Source organism: Cnephaeus nilssonii (genome assembly GCF_951640355.1).
Source record: "Cnephaeus nilssonii genome assembly, chromosome: 5".
Lineage (NCBI taxonomy): Eukaryota > Metazoa > Chordata > Mammalia > Chiroptera > Vespertilionidae > Cnephaeus > Cnephaeus nilssonii.
Window position 1 is genome coordinate 2391939 of NC_137076.1, and position 19461 is coordinate 2411399.

At 56.7% G+C, this 19461-nt stretch overlaps 1 protein-coding gene across 3 annotated transcripts in view; it reads left to right on the forward strand.

The window, feature by feature from the left end:
• The window catches only part of ANK2 (ankyrin 2), a 300444-nt gene extending 281977 nt beyond the window's left edge, over nt 1–18467 (forward strand). For all 3 annotated transcript variants that reach the window (XM_079771700.1, XM_079771698.1, XM_079771699.1), the window contains 6 exons: nt 1654–1686; nt 3457–3478; nt 6351–12404; nt 13798–13872; nt 16388–16519; nt 17669–18467. In XM_079771700.1, the coding sequence (XP_079627826.1) occupies nt 1654–1686; nt 3457–3478; nt 6351–12404; nt 13798–13872; nt 16388–16519; nt 17669–18201 (6849 nt within the window). In that variant the 3' untranslated portion in view covers nt 18202–18467. The remainder of the gene's footprint in view (nt 1–1653; nt 1687–3456; nt 3479–6350; nt 12405–13797; nt 13873–16387; nt 16520–17668) is intronic.
• The last annotated feature ends 994 nt before the right edge of the window (nt 18468–19461 follow it).

A 19461-nucleotide genomic window follows, 5' to 3' on the forward strand; every position in this document is an offset into this window, starting at 1 on the left:
TGAAAAGGAAACATTCATTAATTCCTGTCCCAGGTCCAGCTACATCTGGGTATAACTCTCCAGGCAAGCCTCTTCCAGGTGCAGATTATCTGTGATTACTCTTGCTTATACAGAAACTAGAAGCCAAAATTCATGCACTCGGGGGCGGGGGTGGGGGGTCCTTCAGCCTGGACTACTCCCTCTCACAGTCCTGAAGCCCTCAGGGGATGTCCAACTGACGGCTTAGGCCCATTTTCCAGGGAGCAGGCCTAAGCCGTCAGTTGGACATTCTTAGCGCTGCCGTGGAGGTGGGAGAGGCTCCCGCCACCGCCGCTGCACTCGCCAGCTGTGAGCCCGGCTTCTGGCTGAGCAGCGCTCCCCCTGTGGGAGTGCACTGACCACCAGGGGGCAGCTCCTGCCTTGAGCATCTGCCCCCTGGTGGTCAGTGTGCATCATAGTGACTGGTCGGTCGTTCCACTGTTTGGTCGATTTGCATATTAGCCTTTTATTATATAGGATATTCTTGATTACTCTTATCAAACCAAAGAAGACAACTGAATGAATTTTATGTTGGGGATGACTTTTTTATTTAAAAATATTTTAACCAGTAGCCCTTCCTCATGGGAAGCCCACCCAGCCATGCCCAGTAGGCTACGGCCACTTGTTAGTCAGTGTGTCCCAGAGGTGGGGACAGGGTGCAGAGTGACGGTGAGCCCTGGTGGAGGGAAATATATTTTAAGTCCTACATTGGACTCCACAAAATAAGCACTGCCTATACTGCTTTTACCCGCCGGTCTGTTTTCCATAACGAATGATTCCTGTAAATAGAGATCAGTCACGTAGAAAAGCTCACGGCATCGTGTGCAGCATTGCAACTTCTTATTTGATAAAAATAAGTAAATCTGATTTTCCTACGAAGATAATGAGCTCTGGCTCTGAGGTCAGTGAGCCTTCAGTGTGCTGTGAAGAAAGCATTTACTTTATTTATTTTAATATTTTTATTGATTTTTTCGAGAGAGAGGCAAGGAGAGAAAGAAATATCTATTGGCTGCCTCCTGCATGCCCCCTACTGGGGATTGAGCCTGCAAACCTGGGCATGTGCCCTGACTGGAATGGAACCTGCAACCTTTTGGTGCACGGAACAACGCCCCACCAGCTGAGTCACGGCAAGGGCTCACTTACTTACTGTCACATTTCCCAGGTCAGACGCAGGTGTTGATGCTGTGATGGTCCAGGGCGGCTTTCCCTTTAGCAGTAACGCAAAACAAAACTATAAAGAGCCAGACAGCTGGGCGTCAGAATCTACTGGTGTTTATAGCCCTAGAACTCCGACACGCTGCCCGTGTGTCAGGACGATGTTCGTCAGACGCTGCTTTGTGGCTCTCAGCCTGTCCAGCCAGTAGTGTGCCCTCCAACCCATTAAATGTCCAACTTTGAGGCTGCCGGTGACCGAGCATCTGAAATGAGTACCTTCGTGATTTTGGTTCCTTTGTGACTTAGTCTCCAAACGTGTGCATTTAAATCAGCCCTTTTTAACCTGGGTGCCTATCTCCTGGGAACGGTTAGAAAATGTCAGCGTGCCCTGACCAAATGCTGCCTGTCCGTGCCAGGCGGGGTCTTAACCTTTTCTCCTAACTCTCTGCTCTTTTCCATCCCGCGTGGTGTCTGGCAAAGGAGTCCGAGTCGGATCAGGAGCCCGAGGAAGAGGTAATTGTGTGACCTGTCACTTGTTAAGGGCTGTGTGGTTGCCTGACGCCATCGGAGCGCCCGTGACCTGTGTTCTCGGGCTGCGCGCCCACCGCTCTGAGCCAGCGTGAGGACAGGCGCGCTTCCCTGGGCAGCGTTGCCCTGTCTTTGCCATAACACCTATTTCTCCCCCCACCGCTGAAGACCGCACCGTTATCTCGGTGGTTCTCCAAGCTGCTGGCAGCTGCCCAGAGGTCAGACTCCTTGTGGTGCTAGCCCGGGGCCGTTACTTGCCTCTAACCGGCAGGTCCCCACAGCTGCCAGGTGGTTTCCAGGGCCGCCTTACCTGAGATGCCACCCGCTCGGACACTCCGGGACGTGTGCTTGGTACACGTGTCCTTGGGTCCCAGCATTTCCTCAGCTTCATTTTTGTAACCCATGTTCCTTTATCTGAGTCAGGCACTGACCAAAGCTGCTCAGGCTCCTTGGTCATTTGCAAGAGTTAAAGGGGTCTTAAGGCCAGAAAGTTTGAGAGCCACTGAGACCAAAACTAGGGAACGTGTAGTTCCCCCATCAGATGATGACAATGCCAGGGCAGGGAGTGCGCGCGAGCCTGTGGGCGGCTCCCCCCGGTGCCCCAGCAAAGCAGGGCTGCGCCTCCCACCACAGGGGAGGCAGTGCGGCTCAGAGACCGGGAAGGAGTAGCTGTTTCAGTCACACCTGCTCCTGCAGTTCAAGCTGGTGTGTGTGTCCCTTGTAGAAACCTGAAAACGCCCCAGCGTTGCCATAGAAATGAAAGGGGCCACTGGGGCAGCCTTCTGCTTACCGAGGCACGTGAGGGTCCTGTCTCTGAGATAGGCAAGTGCAGGTGTTAGGAATTGCACGTAAGTGTTTTCAAATGTACTAGTTTTATTTTTAATTTATTCTGATGGATTCGAAATGCAAAAATAGGAAGAAAAATGTAATACATGCCCTTGTGCCCACCCGCTGAACATGTAAGGCCTATCGGTCCAGAGAAGCCCTCACTCCGCTTTTTTCATGGACACTCTGGCTGCAGGCAGGGCAGGGGGGGGGTTCCAGTCAGCAGACACACAGGAGCCTGTGGACAGACTGAGGTCTTCTCCCTCGGCTGTCCAGTCACCGTCTCCCATCCACATCCTTCCCGTGCCTGGTGACGCGGCCCCAGAGCTGGTGGGAGGAGGCTGCGCGCCCTCCAGCCGAGCAGTGCAGTTAGGAGCCACCTAGCCACCCTCCGATGAGCCTTTCCCACGCTGGACAGTTCCTATTGACTAGTCTCAGGACCTGTTCAGGCGGTCAGTGCATTCTGTCCAGGAATTGTCCTTCTGGCTTGTAATGAGTGACAGGGGCACTGTGTCCGTGGAACGTGCCACCTGGCGTGCGATTTGTGCTCCACCAAGTGGACACGTTGATTGCCTGTTTCCCTCTCTCTGGCCTTTTCCTGGTAAAAGTGCATTTCTGACCCAGGCGCACCCGGGGTCCCATCTTCCCTGGAAAACATGAGAAAGGCTTCCCATCCACGGTATCTGGAAGAGACTAGTTCTTCCAAAGCTGGGATGAGAGTCAAGGAACCTGTCATGAGGAAGTGCCGCCCAGGCTCTGTGCCCAGTGCGGGTCCCTGCCTGCACGGGGTCCCCGCCTGCACGGGGTCCCTGCCTGCACGGGGTCCCCGCGCGTGTGATCATGACTTGGAGCTCAGAGCTGGGACGGGGAGGGAGACGGGAGAGACAAGACGCTGTCATAACCACTCAATTTATGTGTGTTTTCTTTCAGGTTGATGTGACATCGGAAAAAAGTAAGATTTTAAAAAACTTAACTTTGTTTGAAAGCTGACTAAAGACATGCAAGCTAGTGGCCGTTACTAACCACTGTACTCATTATGTTTTATATTCGGAGTCATCATTAACATACATTTAGAAAAGCAGCTCGGCCAGTTAAATGATAGAGACATCTAACTGTGACCTAATTAGCGGAGAAGCACCGTGCTCCTCCGCTTTCGCCTCCATTCTCTGTGACACCCTGCTCCCCGCTGCGCCCGCTTGTTGGAGGCCCGGTCTGTCCCTCTGTTACCGCACCATCATCACCTCACCTTTACCACCGACACGACAGCATCCCTCTGTGTCAGCCAGCACTGAGCCCGAGAGCTCCCGGTTCTGTGGCTGCACCTGCGCAAGTGATGCTGTCTCACAGCTCACTGCCCCACCCCCGCTCCCCTCCCCCACTGTGGTGAAGCCGCCGAACGCCCGCTGGAGGGCTGGGCTCCCGCTCTTGGGAGAGCTTTCCAGGAAAAGGATTTCTAATCACAAAGCTGTGTTATGACGGAGCTCTTTTCACACAAGGGTGCGGGTCCCCAAACCACCAGCGCAGAGAGAAGCGGTGTCCGGGCCTGCACCCAGCCCTCGCGCCTCGCTGGAGCTGCAGCACGCCAGCCTTGTAGGTCGCCAGCCTGTTTCTGGCATTTTGGGCTTCTTATGCAGAAGAACCTAAATTTTTTAGTTTTTAGTTTTTTTAATATATTTTTATAGATTTCAGTGAGGAAGGGGAGAGGGAGAGAGAGAAACATCAATGATGAGAGAGGACCATTGATTGGTTCTGCACACCCCCCACTGGAGATGGAGTCCACAACCCGGGCATGTGCCCTGACCAGGAATCAAACCCTGACCTCCTGGTTCATAGGTTGACACTGAGCCATGCTAGCTGGGCAATTTTTTAGGTTTTATTTATTTATTTTTGCTTTTCTGCCCCATATGCTTCAGAAGAAAATCTATTTTTTTAATGTTCATTCATTTTAAGATTTATTTTGATTGGCTGCATTTTGGGTGGTGTTTCCAAGAGGAGAAAACCTAGAGCCTGTTAATGTGCTCATCTGGCCCCAGCAGTGGTCCGAGGGCTTGTAAACAGTCATCTGAGCACACAGTGCAATTCACTGCTCACTGACAGCTGCTTTTCATCGATCTCCTCACCCTGTGTTAAATCAGTATTTGGGACTAGGAGACTTGAAATTCTGGATGTTCTCATTGGCTTATATTTGAGCAAATCTATATTGATACAAATTATTTTAATATATTTTTATAAATGCATATTCACAGAGACTATCTCCTCAACAAATACTGATTTTTTCAAGAGAAGGCACTTTTCATTTATTAAAAAGATGATAGGTTATATTGCCTTCATTAATTTTTTGTTTTTAAAATTCATTTTTACTGATTTTAGAGAGCAAGGGAGAGGGAGAGAGAGAAACATCAATGATAAGAGAGAATCATGGGTCGGCTGCCTCCTGCACGCCCCACACTGGGGACCAAGCCCACAACCCAATGTGCCCTGACCAGGAATGGAACCATGACCTCTTGGTTCTTAGGTCGAGGCTCAACCACTGAGCCACGCGAGCCAGGCAATTTCCTTTTTTAAAGAGATTTCATTTTGCTCTCCCACTTCCCTATTCAGAACCACTGTGTTCATTTAAATGGACAGTTTGTTTCTTGGATACAAACTTGGGATTAAAATTGAAGCCAAGCATCAGGCTCAGTCGTGATGAAGAAAAGCTACCACGTTGTTGTAAAGCCTATGCCCTCCCCGGCCCCCTCAGTGCTGTGACTGTTCTAAGTTTTCAAATATAGACTGATGTTTGGTTTTATTTTAGTTTAAAGATGGTTACTAAATAATATGCATCTGGGTGTAAAATAGTGTCCCTGGAAGGCGCGGAGGAGGGGCCATCCCTGGGCGGCTCCCTGCCTGGGCCCCACCAGCCTCAGCAGCAGCAAGTGCTTGGGCGGTGGGCGGTGCCGGAGCTTCCCCACAGTCGGTCCAGCTATCTGTCTTCCCGACCACCTCCTGCCTGCCTCCCCTCTCACCCGCCTCCGCTTTGCATGGAAATAACTTGGCTTACACAGCTGTGCGTGTCCGTGTGCGTGTCTCCGACTGGGGTTGCTATGCATCACGTTTTAACTTTGGACTCACACAGATGTTTCCTCGCCATGGTTGTTTTTGTGGTTTTTCTTTCTTTTCCTTTCTCCCCCTCCTTCGTCTGTCCTGTAAGTGTCTAAACAAGGAGGCGGCTCCGAGGAGAGGGCCAGGCCTCTGCGCCCCAGACCGTGTCTCGCTGTTAGGTGTGCATTTCCTTAGCTGAAAAGCCGGCTTGCAGCGGATTCAGAGACACGGGGTAGAGTCATTGTGTGGCCCAACGGAGCCGGTTCCAGACTTCGTGCGTTCAGAGGCGCACCCTGAGTTTGCTACCAACTGGCTTTCTGCCAGAGGAAATGAACTCTGCAGGTCCTGATGCTGCTTTCCTTCCTCCTGTTTATTTTTCTTTCCACATCCATCTGTGCCGTCTGAACAATCTTGAGATGCCTCCGTGTGCTGTCCCTGCCCGTCTCTGTGTTGGTTTGTGAGGCCGTCGGCGTGTGCCGAGGGCTGGTTTCAGCGCTGTTGTAAGTGTGGGTGTGCTGCAAGTGAGGAGTGAAGCAAGTTATTTCCTGCTCATCTTCCTTTTCAGTTCCCCTTAGCCTTGCTTTGCTTTGTCTCCTGAGACCTCGTGGATCCGCCACCCCGCCCATTTTATTGTCCCTCCCACCACGCCAGGAAGACCCTGTGTCCTTGGTCCTGGTTACATTTGCCAATTTCTTGTCTGATTTCCATTTTACTTCCAATGCTTTCCATGCATACCCAAGACGATGAGACAGAGTCGACAGAAACATCTGTCCTGAAAAGCCAGCTGGTCACTGAGGCCCCAGCCCTGGCGAGCCCGGACCTGCTCTCGGAAGTCTCTGAGATGAAGCAGGGCCTGCTGAAGATGAGTGCCCTGCTGACCACAGACGCGGCCGACAGGGCGGGGCCGCTCAGGGACAAGGAGCCGGCTGGGCCCGCCCAGGAGGAGCCGGGGGAGCCCTTTGAAATCGTGGAGAAAGTGAAGGAGGACTTAGAGAAGGTGAACGAGATCCTGAGGGGGGGGTGCTCGGAGGGGGAAGGCCGTGAGCCGGGGCCCCAGCCGGAGAGGGAGCTGCCGGATGAGGAGTGGGTAGTTGTCAGTGACGAGGAGATAGCGGAGGCCAAGCAGAGGGCACCCCTGGAGGTCCCCGAGGTCCCCTGTGTGGAAGTTAGACTAGCGAGGGAGACCCCAGCTCAGGGACAGAAGGATGCCACGGGGCTGGTAAACTACCTCATTGAGGACCTGAGCTCCTACGCGGCCTCTCCCGAAGGGGCCCCGCAGCCAAGGCACCATGTGGCCGGGGACCGGCACGCTAGGAGCCAAGGGAAGGGTGTTCCCCGAGATGGGACGCCGAGGACACAGAAGGAGCACAGGCCGGGCCCGGGCGTGAAGAAGCCAGTGCGAAGGAAGCTGACAGAAAACCTGAAGCAGAAAGAGGAGGGTTCGCAGGCCGGCACAGGGAAGCCGGGGCTGAGAAAGGGCAGTTCGGAGGAGTCCGTGGAGGAGGACGCCGAGTTAGCTCCGGAGCCGCTGCCCGCGGGGAAGGCCACGTCTCCGTTGGTGGAAGAGACGCCCATCGGCTCCATCAAGGACAAAGTGAAGGCCCTTCAGAAGCGGGTGGAGGATGAGCAGAAAGGTCGAAGCAAGCTGCCCATCAGAGTCAAGGGCAGAGAGGAGGTGCCCCGGAGGGCCGGCCCCAGGCTGCCACCAGCCGCCTCGCCCCCTCTGAAGTCCGACAGGCGGGCACCTGCCCCCCCGTCCTCCAAGGCAGACAGACACTCTTCCCTCACCGCCTCCGCCAAGTCTGACCGGCATCCTCCCACATCACCACCGAGTAAAACAGACAAACACTCGCCCGTGTCTCCCTCAACGAAAACCGACAGACAGACACCCGTGTCTCCCTCAACGAAAAACGACAGACACTCGCCCGTGTCTCCTTCAACGAAAAACGACAGACACTCGCCCGTGTCTCCTTCAATGAAAAACGACAGACACTCACCCACCTCTTCCGCAACAAAAACCGACAGACACTCCCCTGCATCCTTGTCAGGGAAAAACGGGAAACGCTCACCTGTGTCACCTTCAGGTAGAACAGACAGGCACCCACCTGTGTCGCCATCGGGAAGGACGGATAAACATCCACCCGCATCGCCTGGGAGGACAGACAAGCGCCTGCCCGTGTCACCGGCGGCCAGAACGGAGAAGCACCCAGCAGGGCCAGCCCCTGGGAAGGCTGAGAAGCGCCTCTCGGCGTCCCCGTCTGGGAAAACAGCAAAGGCAGCCCCCGTGTCCCCCACCTCAAGAACCGAGCGCATCGAGGAGACCATGTCTGTCCGGGAGTTGATGAAGGCCTTTCAGTCAGGTCAGGACCCATCCAAACACAAGGCCGGACTCTTCGAGCACAAATCCCCCAAACCAAAGCAGCCGCAGGAAAAGGGCAGGGCTCGGGCAGAGAAAGAAAAGGGGCAGGTGCCCGCCCAGGGAGAGACACAGAAAAGCGAGAGTCCGCCCCCTGAGCCAGGCCAGAGGTTCCCGGGAGTTGTGGCCACAGGTGCCTCGGGGCCGAGAGAAGATGCCACTGGAGGGAAGGAGCTGGTGTCTGGCCACAGGGTGCCACCACCTGTGGGGCAGGCCCTCGGGGAGGAGCTGGACGAGCGAGGCAATGGGGACCCCCAGATCAGCCCCGATCGCAGAACCTCCACCGACTTCTCTGAGGTGATCAAGCAGGAGCTGGAGGACAATGCCCGGTACCAGCAGTTCTGCCACCGGGAGGAGCCGGAGCCGGCGGAGGCGCAGCTGGTCCCGGAGCAGGTGCTCACCAGCCCCTTCCCCAGGGCCTTCCAGCCGGAGCCGGATAGCGGGGAACTGCTCCCGGGCCTGGCCTTCCGCCTGGACGGCAGCTGGGAGAACCTGCGGCAGGAGGGGGCAGTGGGGTCCCCGTGTGGCAGCCTGATGGAGGGGACCCCCCAGGCCAGCTCAGAGGAGAGCTACAAGCACGAGGGCCTGGCCGAGACCCCTGAGACCAGCCCAGAGAGCCTTTCTTTCTCACCAAAGCAGAGCCAGGAGCAACTTGGGGAGCCCAGTGAAACCACCCCCTTAGAACCAGACATTCATTCGGGGGAAGAACGGTCCTCCACCAAAGACACTCCCGACGGTGCCGGAGAGCCTAGAGTGGCTGAGCCCGCAGCCAGGGGTGTGAAGGAGGCCACCCCGGACCTTCCCAGAGAGACGGACCCCACCCCCGGGGGCGGCGACCTGGGCTGCTGCGCTGTGTCCCCCGCGAAGAAGGCACCTGCCCATCCGACTGAGGACATGCCCGATGAGCACGGTCCACCTGCCCACGAGACACGGACTGAGCTCCAAGCTCAGAGACCCACAAGCCCCGAGCCCTCGCTGCCCGAGGCCCCTGTGAGGACCGGCCAGGCCCAGGCAGCCCCCCGCAGCCCCCCAGGCCTGGAGCTGCCCCTCCGTCAGCCAGACACTGAGGTCCTCAGCCCCGGGGCCGACGAGTCCCTGGCGGTGAGCCACCAGGACTCCCTGGAAGCCAGCCCTGTGCTGGAGGACAACTCCTCCCACAAAACCCCGGACTCCCTGGAGCCCAGCCCCCTCCGGGAGTCCCCGTGCCGGGACTCCCTGGAGGGCAGCCCCGTGGAGCCAAAAGTGAAGGCCGGCGTCTTCCCCGGCCACTCTCCTCTCCCGGCCGCTGTCGCCAGAGCAGAGCTCCTCGCCGAGGGGGCCTCTGTGCGGGCCCGGCTGCTCCGCGACCCCGACGGTAGCGCCGAGGACGACAGCCTGGAGCAGACATCCCTCGTGGAGAGCTCAGGGAAGAGCCCCCTGTCCCCCGACACCCCCAGCTCTGAAGAAATCAGCTACGAGGTCACCCCCAAGGCCTCAGACGCAAGCCCCCCCAAGCCAGCTGTGATTCATGAATGCGCAGAGGAGGACGTGGAAAACGGGGAGAGAAAGAGGTTCACGCCTGAGGAGGAGATGTTTAAAATGGTCGCCAAGATCAAGACCTTTGACGAGCTGGAGCTAGAAGCCAAGCAGAAGAGGGGCCACCGGAGAGAGCCCGAGCCCGAGGGCTCTTCCTCCTCCTCCCAGCCCGACACCGAGCGTCCGGCTGACGTGGGCGGGCCGCCGCATGGGCAGCGCCCGGAGGACAGGCGTGATGTCCCTGTGGTGGTGACTGCGGGCAGCAGGACGACCTCCTCCTCCTCGGAGAGCGAGCCGGAGCTGAGGCTGCCGAGAGCGGGTGCTGAGCCGGGCCTGCTCCCGGAGCCGGTCATCCACGTGCAGCCGCCGTCCCCGCTCCCGTCCAGCGTGGACTCCAGCTCCAGCCCCGAGGAACTGCCCTTCCCGCCCACGGCCCCCAAGCAGCACACGTTCAGGGTGAGCGAGGACGCGGAGGGGCCCGGGGAGTCAGGGGAAGGAGCGTGCACCTCTCATCTGCCTGCAGGCAGCCAGGTGGGTCCCCCCGGGGGCCCGGACCCGGCTTCCGATGGCCTGAACAGAGATGCTGACCAACTCCAACCCTGCACGGGCCTTGGGTGTGAAGCGGGGAGCCCAGGCAGCTTGGCCTCGCCCAGCCCCTCAGGTCCCAGTGGCGCCCCCCATGCTGAGGTCCGCGAGGAGCTGGCTGGCTGGGAGGAGCCATCGGCCCCGCAGGCCCCGGAGGAGAAGGACTCGGAGGGAGAGGCGCGCCGCGTGTCTGCAGTGGCATCTCCAGGAGCTGTGCTCCCCAGCGAAGGCTCTTCACCTCCGGCCCCTGGGCCTGGGGGTCCAGCATCTGAAGGAAAAGGGTCAGATGAAGACGTCTCTGCATCTCCCACCACAGAAACAGAGGCCGCAGGAGCCGGCCACACTCCCAAGAGGCTCCCCAGGGCCTGTCCCACGCTCGCCGCCGCCATCACCACAGACACACTGTCCACGGACAGTCCAGGCTCTGACCGAGCCGAGACTGAGGACATCTGTGACCTTCAGGTCACCAGCCCGTATGAAAACGTTCCTCCCCAGTCGTTTTTCTCCAGCAAAGAAAGCCAAGCCCAGACGGAGGCGAGACACCCACGTTTCCACGCGGCAGAAGTGTCTTCTGTGGCCGTCACGGCCTCGGCGGGAGGTGTGGCGGAGGCCAGCTCCTCCCGGGCAGCTGTGTCAAGCAGAGAGTTCAGTTTGGAGGGCCAGAGCATGGAGGTGGAATCCACGCAAGAAAGCACCTCGTGGGAGACGCAGTCAGATGGCGCCCCTGTGTCCGTAGGGCCCCCGCGGCCCTGCACCTCGGCGGTCCCCGGCGAGCATGTGAGCACAGTCGTCATCACCACCAGCCACGTGGACTCCGATTCCTGGAGTGAGATCCGCGAGGATGACGAAGCCTTCGAGGCCCGCGTGAAGGAGGAGGAGCAGAAGGTGTTCGGTCTGATGGCAGAAAGGCAGTCCCAGGGCACCACCCCAGACACCACGCCCGCCCGGACCCCCACCGAAGAGGGGACCCCAACCGGTGACCAGAACCCCTTCCTGTTTCAGGAGGGCAAGTTGTTTGAGATGACCCGGAGCGGCGCCATCGACATGACCAAGAGGTCCTACGCGGATGACGGTTTTCACTTTTTCCAAATTGGGCCGGAGTCCAGGGAGGAGACCATCTCTGAGGACGTGGCAGGCGGCGGGGCTGCCGCCGAGCCCTCAGGGCCGGAGACACCGGCTCGGTCACTGGCACTTTCAGAATCAAAAGACACAGATGAGGCTGACTTGTTCCCCGATGACCTGAGTGAGGAGGGAGAGGGAACCCCGGCTTCGGATGGTCACTTTCGCTCCCCAACAGGGATCCCAGCCTCCGTGGACACATCGATTGCCTCTGTGGGCGCCGAGGACCTGACCCCTGTGACCGGGGGCGCCACGCCTCCTCCGCCCGCTGTCCAGGTCCCGACGGACGTCGCCACAGTCACTGGGTCCGGATTCTTAGGACAGGACAGTGGCTCTCCTGACTCCTCCCCAGAGGAGCAGAAGTCAGTCATTGAGATCCCCACGGCAGCTGCAGAGAGCGTGCCTCCTCCTGAGAGCCAGGCCCAGGTCCTGGTCAGGCCCGGGCCCCCTGCCACCCCCGCCTCAGCCCCTGCAGAGGAGAGCCTGCTGCCCAGCCCAGGCGAAGACAGGAGAGAGCAGGAGACAAAGCCCAAGTCTAAAATCCCCGTGAAGGCGCCCCCCCAAGCAGCTGGGCTGCAGCCTTTGCATCTGAACTCCTCCCTGCAGAAGACAGGGCCCCCTCAGGGACAGGACGCGCCAGGCAGGGCCGCAGATGACAGGGGCACCTCTGAGTCAGATGCCAGCCCTTTGGACCCAAAGACCAAGAGTCCAGCAAAAGCGCCAAGCTGTGCTGAGGCCGAAGCAGAAAGTGGGGAGTGGGCAGAGGAGTTCCCGCTCGAGTCAGAGGCCGCAGCCTCAAGACCCAAGGTGTTTGCCTCCCGCCTGCCGGTGAAGAGCAGAGGCGCCCCAAGCCCCACCCGGGAGAGCAGGGAGCGCTTCCTTGACCTTTACAGGGACTCCATAGAATTCTTCGAGGAGATTAGCGATGAGGCGTCCAAGCTAGTGGACAGACTCAGCCAGGCAGAGAGGGAGCGGGAGGCAGTCTCGGATGACGAGAGCAGTAGTGCCCTGGACGCCTCGGTGATCGAGAGCCTGCCACCTGCCGAGCCCGAGCGCTCGGGCCCTGAGGACATCTTTGACACCAGGCCCATCTGGGATGAGTCCATTGAGACTCTGATTGAGCGCATCCCCGATGAGAGTGGCCATGACCCCACTGAAGGTATTGCCCTCCGGGGCTCCCTGGGCCCCGCATGTCATGAGCCCGTGTCGCTGTGCCATCTGTCTGTTCCCTTTGGTGGCTCGAGTCTCATTTTCTTTAAGCTTTCCGCAGTGGCTCCTGTGTTTGTGAGCCCTCCGTGCTGTGTGCTTTCTCTGTTCGCTCTTGTCTGTGGAAACAATCTCAAGATTGAGCCACGAGAATGCTATGGGACCGTGACCACACGGGCCACGGCCGCATCTCGTCCGGCCGCGGCACGAAGCCGGGAGTTTTGTTGCTCTGCAGGGCCGGGCCCAGCCCCCAGCCAAGCACTCCTGCTCTTGCACCGAAGTGTACCGGGTTTGTTTTGTATTATTCGGATCCGTGGCTTTTCTAACCTTTCTGTACTTGAAAATAATTGACACTTAATTTTTGTCATTATTAGGATGCCTTTTGCTCAAGAGGATTTCACATAGGAAATTCCAATTTTGTGGATCTGTTTTTGATTCAGAAAGGTTGGATTTCAGATACCACTGGTCACATTTTCACAAACCAGCGTAAGGTAAACGGTGCTACTCGTTGACGCGGCCATGATTGGAAGCAGCAGACAACAAAACTCCAGCTGTGCATGACTTAGTGACTGTGAGGGCCGATGGCTCTGAGTTACAACCATGGAAACCACAGACGGTGCTGAGAAGTGGCCCCGGAGCTTCCGGAATCTCTGCAGTAAAGACTAGGACTCTTAAATTTGTGTGATAGGGAATGTCACAACACCAGGATCTAAAATGCTGCCCACCGTTAATGGGGTTAAACATGAGTGGAACATCATAGTTTGTGGGGGTAATGTAAGAGCTTACTTAAGGGTAAGCAGACAAAAACTTTGCCCAAAAGACATACATGCAAACATGTCCCTCATTGCTCTCCCCAGGGTCACCAAGGCCAAGGCAGGTGTGGTTTCTGGCCAGACCAGATCTCGGTCTCTTGTGGCCCTCGGGTGGGAGGGACCTGTGCTGCCGGAAGCAAGGGGAGGCCCTGACCAATCACGCCGTGCCTGCAGCCCAGTTATGAGCTTGTGGGCACCGGCAAGGGAGGCGATTGTTTTCTGGTGGGCAGTGTTCTCGGGTCATTGGAACGGGGAGTCTGACGATGGCTAGAAATCACAGCTTACAGCCTTAGTGCAGGGACTGGTCTTGATTGAAGAGATTGGAAGCACGTGGTTTCCATGATGTCTCAGATTTCCTCCCCATTCCATTCCAGAAACCAGGCAAACACACACTTCACATGATGTAAAGGGTAATAGCGCGATGGTGCAACCATCAACTATTTGGACAAGTGACTTCCGCTCTGTGGATAGTCAGTGCGGGGGTCCTCTCCCGGCACAGACAGCCATGGCCATTCTGTTCTTGACCTTGTGCAGATCAGCAGGATGCACAGGAGCGGATGGAGGAGCGGCTGGCCTACATCGCCGACCACCTGGGCTTCAGCTGGACAGGTAACACGAGCGGCCCACTTTCCGACAAAGCCCGCTTGTTGTGAATGACAGGGCTGCCTCCGCCAAGTGCCATGAACAATGAGAAAGGTCTCCTTTTCTCCCCTGGAGGGAGACCCGGAGGAGCAGTGAGAGAATACACTGCAGGTTAGGAAACGGGGCGCGGGCCCGTCCTGGGAACTGGGGCAGGCCTCTCACCGCCTCCGGGACTCAGGACAATAGGAGGCTATGGGAGATTCTGAGAATGGACCAGCCCCACAGCACTCCTGTGGGAGCTGTGGGTTCCTAAACTTGGGGGAGATGGCTGCCATCCTACCATTTCAAGTGGGACTTACCAGGGCTCCTTGTTTTAGACGCTGTCTCTCACGGGTCTTCGTGGAGAACGGTGCTGCCGTTGGCTTTGGATGAATGCTGAGATGCATGTGGCTAAGATGCACGGACTCTCTGAGAAACAGGAATGCTTGAGAGTAGGAATTAAAATACATGTTCAGTAACTTACTGAGGAAGAGTGAATTCTAAACTCCATGTGAGTTACAAATCAGGGTTCCCTCTCACCTCACCTGGGCTGGACACGTTAAAGCCTCTGGCTTTCTTTTATTTCTTTTCCTTTTTTTGGTCTGACTTCCTCTTGTATCACCTGTGACTACCTGATTGAAACAAATGGTGTGAAATTAATGTTTGTCTTTAAGTTTCTTAAAGATTTGGTGATGAATAGGAGTCCAAAATCCCCATACCAAAGATAATCAATAATGTGCAATAAATGCCTCGAAGCAGGAAGAATAGCCGTTTTCTTTAAAAATTGATCAGATTTATTTAATTGAGGAATTCAGAGGAAGGAAGGACAGCAAATATCCCTGGTTGACTTATTGAGTAGGTAATATTCAGAATTACTTTATTTTGTTTTCTTCTTCTTTTTTCTTTCTTTTTTTGTTTTTTGTTTTGTTTTTTTTTTTGTTGTTGTTAATCCTCACCAGAGGATATTTTTCCATTGATTTTGGAGAGAGAGGGAGGGAGTGGGGGGAGAGAGGGAGGGAAACATGGATGTGAGGGAGACACAGTTGATTGCCTCCCGCAAGCAGCAGACTGGGACCAGGGATCAAACCTGCAACCCACGTAGGTGCCCTTGAGCAGGAATCGAACCTGTGACCCTTTGGTTCATGGGCCGACACTCTAACCACTGAGCAACACCAGCCAGGGCTGTTTTGTTTCTTAGATTTATATGTACATACATATTAAATGTAATATCATTAGACATATTGAAAAGTAAGGCCCTACAACCCTACACGGTGGTCTGAAAATGAAAAGTAAAGAAGTGTCTCACCTACATCTGGTCCTCTGACCTCATGCCCCAAAGGTCACTGCTGGGACATCTTCATGCATTCAGAAAACATGCAGTGCTCACATGTATGCCTCTTACTTAAAAAGAAGCAAATTTTACTTAGATCGCATAAATAGTCCATCATCAGAAATGAGCGTCCAGTTCGTCCTTTTAAACGACCATTTAATTCTGCTGTGGAGGTGCCGTAACTGCCAGTGGTCTTCACTGCTGGGCATGTGGTTGTGTCCTGCTAATGCGATCAGTATGTGTGCACTGGGATATTTTTGTGAGCATAGCTGGAGGGCACATGCTGGGAGCGGAATTGTTGGGTAAAGGGTGTGTGTGTGTGTGTGTGTGTGTGTGTGTGTGTGTGTGTATGTATGAATATATTTCCACTGATTTCAGAGAGGAAGGGAGAGATAGAAATGTCAATGATGAGACAGAATCATTGATGGGCTGCCTCTTGCACGTGTCTCCCGCCCCCCCGCCCCGCGGATCCAGCCTGCAACCCAGGCATGTGCCCTGACCGGGAATTAAACCATGATCTGCTGGTTCATAGGTCAATGCCCAATCAGCTGGGCTACATTTTTAATTCTGAAAGATATTGGCACATTGCCTTTTCAAGCAGACCTCTCATTTGCACATGCACACCCCACAGAGCACAGGCATCCACGCAGAAGGTCAGTATAGACCAGGGCAAGTCTTCCTAGACCGTTACTTACACGACATCAAATCAGAGAAAGGAATTTATTCAGCCACCGTCATACGGCCACAACCAGGGTTTACCCAAGTGAAATGCTGAGGACAGGAATTATGTCTGTCACCAAATGATGACAAGGGCGAGAAATGGTCCATGTCTCCTGTTTCAGTGGTTTATTGCCCATTGTGTTGGTTAAGAGTAGGAGTCGGTACTAATGGTCTCATCTGCATTTTGGAATTAACCGGGACCACATTACACTTATTTTATCACCATAGCCTCAACCTACTATTTCCACCAGGACGGTGAACAATTCTAGATGCAGCTTTAAGGAAAGTCTATAACTAGCGTTAGAAGAACAAAGGTGTGTGTGCCTCATGCTCCTGCGTGGGGACAGTGTTCCCGTCACGGGCAGTATGGAGAGCGCCCCCTGCCCAGAACCCGGCGGGCGTAGGGGCGCCAGCTCTGAGGCTCCCGCTCACAGACGGCAGCATCTCTTCCAGAATTGGCCAGAGAGCTGGACTTCTCCGAGGAGCAGATCCACCAGATCCGGGTGGAGAACCCCAACTCCCTGCAGGACCAGAGTCACGCGCTGCTGAAGTATTGGCTGGAGCGGGACGGGAAGCTCGCCACCGGTAGGTGGGCTCGGGCAGGACAGGCTGGGGGTGCAGCAGGTCATGTCCCACACATGCCTTCCTGCCCTTCAATCGGGTCACATGATAGGTGCTGAGTACGGCTGCCACCCACAAGAACATGCGCAACGTTTCTGAAATCTCCTAAGACCCCTGGCTGGGTTCCTGTGGCCAGCACCACCGGGCGGGGGGCGGAGGGGGCTGTTGGGGGAGAGGGCGGCAGCCCAGGCTGCTAGCAGGGATATTATTTGTTAAAATATACTCTATTGATTGCAGAGAGAAAGGCAATAGAGAGAGAGAGAGAGAGAAACATCAGTGATGAGAGAGAATCATGGACCGGCTGCCTCCTGCACACCCCACACTGGGGATCGACCTCACAACCCAGGCATGTGCCCTGACCAGGAATCGAATCGTGACCTCCTGGTTCATAGGTCGATGCTCAACCACTGAGCAACACCGGCCGGGCAGGAATGTTATTAAAGTCCTGCATTTTCTAAACATCTAAACATTAACAGTTGTGTTAATGCTCATGTTTTATTGGTAGTGACTGTACCTCCTGCTCCTCCCTCCTGTACTGCTAAGTAAGTCACGTGGGTGGGGGTGAAGCAGATACTCTCCCGGTGCTGTGTGTGGCCATCTGACCTCGGCGATCACATACATTTCCCACCCCCCTTGTCTCAGGGGCCGCTTCCCGGAGCGTCTCCAGAGCTCCAGCCAGAGTCCCCTCATTCACCCCCGTCTCCGTGCCCCTCCCCCTCTCACCATCGGGTGCCTTTGCAGGATTTCACCAATAAAAAGAGAGGGAACCGGTTCCCTCGGGTGGACTTGACTCTCAGAGAGCCAGCAGACACTTTTCTTGTGCTGAGCATATCCCAGGCCATAGGTGGGACGTGCTTACACTGAAAAAGTCTTTGGTTTTATCGTAAGTTCAGAATTGACGGGGTTCTGTCCGTTACCTGGCAGTTCTGTGAGGGCCGGCTCACACTTTTTCTGCTTATCTGCTGTTTGTCTTTTTGCTTATTTTTACAAATAACTTTATTTGGGCTTGCTGTTTCCCGTACAAACACCAACATTTTAGTAAGGCAGCTAAATGAAGGTGGTTTTTAAAAGAGCATGCTCACATGCGATACATGCTTTTCTTTCCTGTCCCAGACACCAGTCTCATCGAGTGCCTCACCAAGATCAACCGCATGGACATTGTGCATCTCCTGCAGACCAACACGGAGCCGCTCCTGGAGCGCGCCAGCCACAGCTACGCCGAGATGGAGCAGACCATCACGCTGGACCACAGCAAAGGTCAGGCAGTGCGTGTGCCTGCGTGTGCCTGCGTGACTAACTCAAGCAGCTGGGCTACCGTCTTGTCTAGGGGAGGGGCTCGCTGTGGGTGCTCACACGTTCTCCTTGCTGCCCTGAGGCCTCCCTGCCCATTGGAAGGTGCCCATGCTATTCATTCCTTGTTAATTCATCAGAGTCTCAGCTTGGTGGTAAGGCAACACCATAAACTGTGTGGCTTAAAGCAGTTTTTCTCTGTCCTGGAGACAGGAAGTCCGGGGGGATGCCTCCTCCCACTGTGCCCCCCTTACCCTTCTCAGGCAGGAACCCCTCAGGCTCACCTCAGCACCCCCTCCCTCCCAGCAGCCACCTGCTGGCCACCACCTTGGGACTGGGTTTCAACATGCCTTTAAGGGGACAGACATTCTGTCCACCCGGCCGTAGACTGGGATGACCCCCCAGTGCTTCCCCTCAGTTCCACGTCTTTCCCGCCAGCTCAGCTGCCACGTCTGTGCTGTGCCCACGAGACTGTGCCAGTCCCGGGGCCCCAGGCTCCCCTCTCCTGGGGAAGCGTTGCCCTGACTTCACCTTCTGCACCGGACCAACCGTGATTCAGACCCACTGGGACCTCTGGCATCAAAGTCCCTACTTTATTCCCAACTCCAGGCATCTCACTCTGCCCCCCTCTCCTCTCTGCCCCCCCTGCTCTCCGCCCCCTCTCCTCTCTGCCCCCTCTCCTCTCCGCCCCCTCTCCTCTCTGCCCCCTCTCCTCCCTGTCCCCTCTCCTCTCTGCCCCCTCTCCTCCCTGTCCCCTCTCCTCTCCGCCCCCTCTCCTCTCCGCCCCCTCTCCTCTCCGCCCCCTCTCCTCTCTGCCCCCTCTCCTCTCCGCCCCCTCTCCTCTCTGCCCCCTCTCCTCCCTGTCCCCTCTCCTCTCTGCCCCCTCTCCTCCCTGTCCCCTCTCCTCTCCGCCCCCTCTCCTCCCTGTCCCCTCTCCTCTCCGCCCCCTCTCCTCTCCGCCCCCTCTCCTCCCTGTCCCCTCTCCTCTCCGCCCCCTCTCCTCTCCGCCCCCTCTCCTCTCCGCCCCCTCTCCTCTCTGCCCCCTCTCCTCCCTGTCCCCTCTCCTCTCTGCCCCCTCTCCTCCCTGTCCCCTCTCCTCTCTGCCCCCTCTCCTCCCTGTCCCCTCTCCTCTCCGCCCCCTCTCCTCCCTGTCCCCTCTCCTCTCCGCCCCCTCTCCTCTCCGCCCCCTCTCCTCTCCGCCCCCTCTCCTCTCCGCCCCCTCTCCTCCCTGTCCCCTCTCCTCTCCGCCCCCTCTCCTCTCCGCCCCCTCTCCTCTCCGCCCCCTCTCCTCCCTGTCCCCTCTCCTCTCCGCCCCCTCTCCTCTCCGCCCCCTCTCCTCTCTGCCCCCTCTCCTCCCTGTCCCCTCTCCTCTCCGCCCCCTCTCCTCTCCGCCCCCTCTCCTCCCTGTCCCCTCTCCTCTCCGCCCCCTCTCCTCTCCGCCCCCTCTCCTCTCCGCCCCCTCTCCTCTCCGCCCCCTCTCCTCCCTGTCCCCTCTCCTCTCCGCCCCCTCTCCTCTCCGCCCCCTCTCCTCTCTGCCCCCTCTCCTCCCTGTCCCCTCTCCTCTCCGCCCCCTCTCCTCTCCGCCCCCTCTCCTCTCCGCCCCCTCTCCTCTCCGC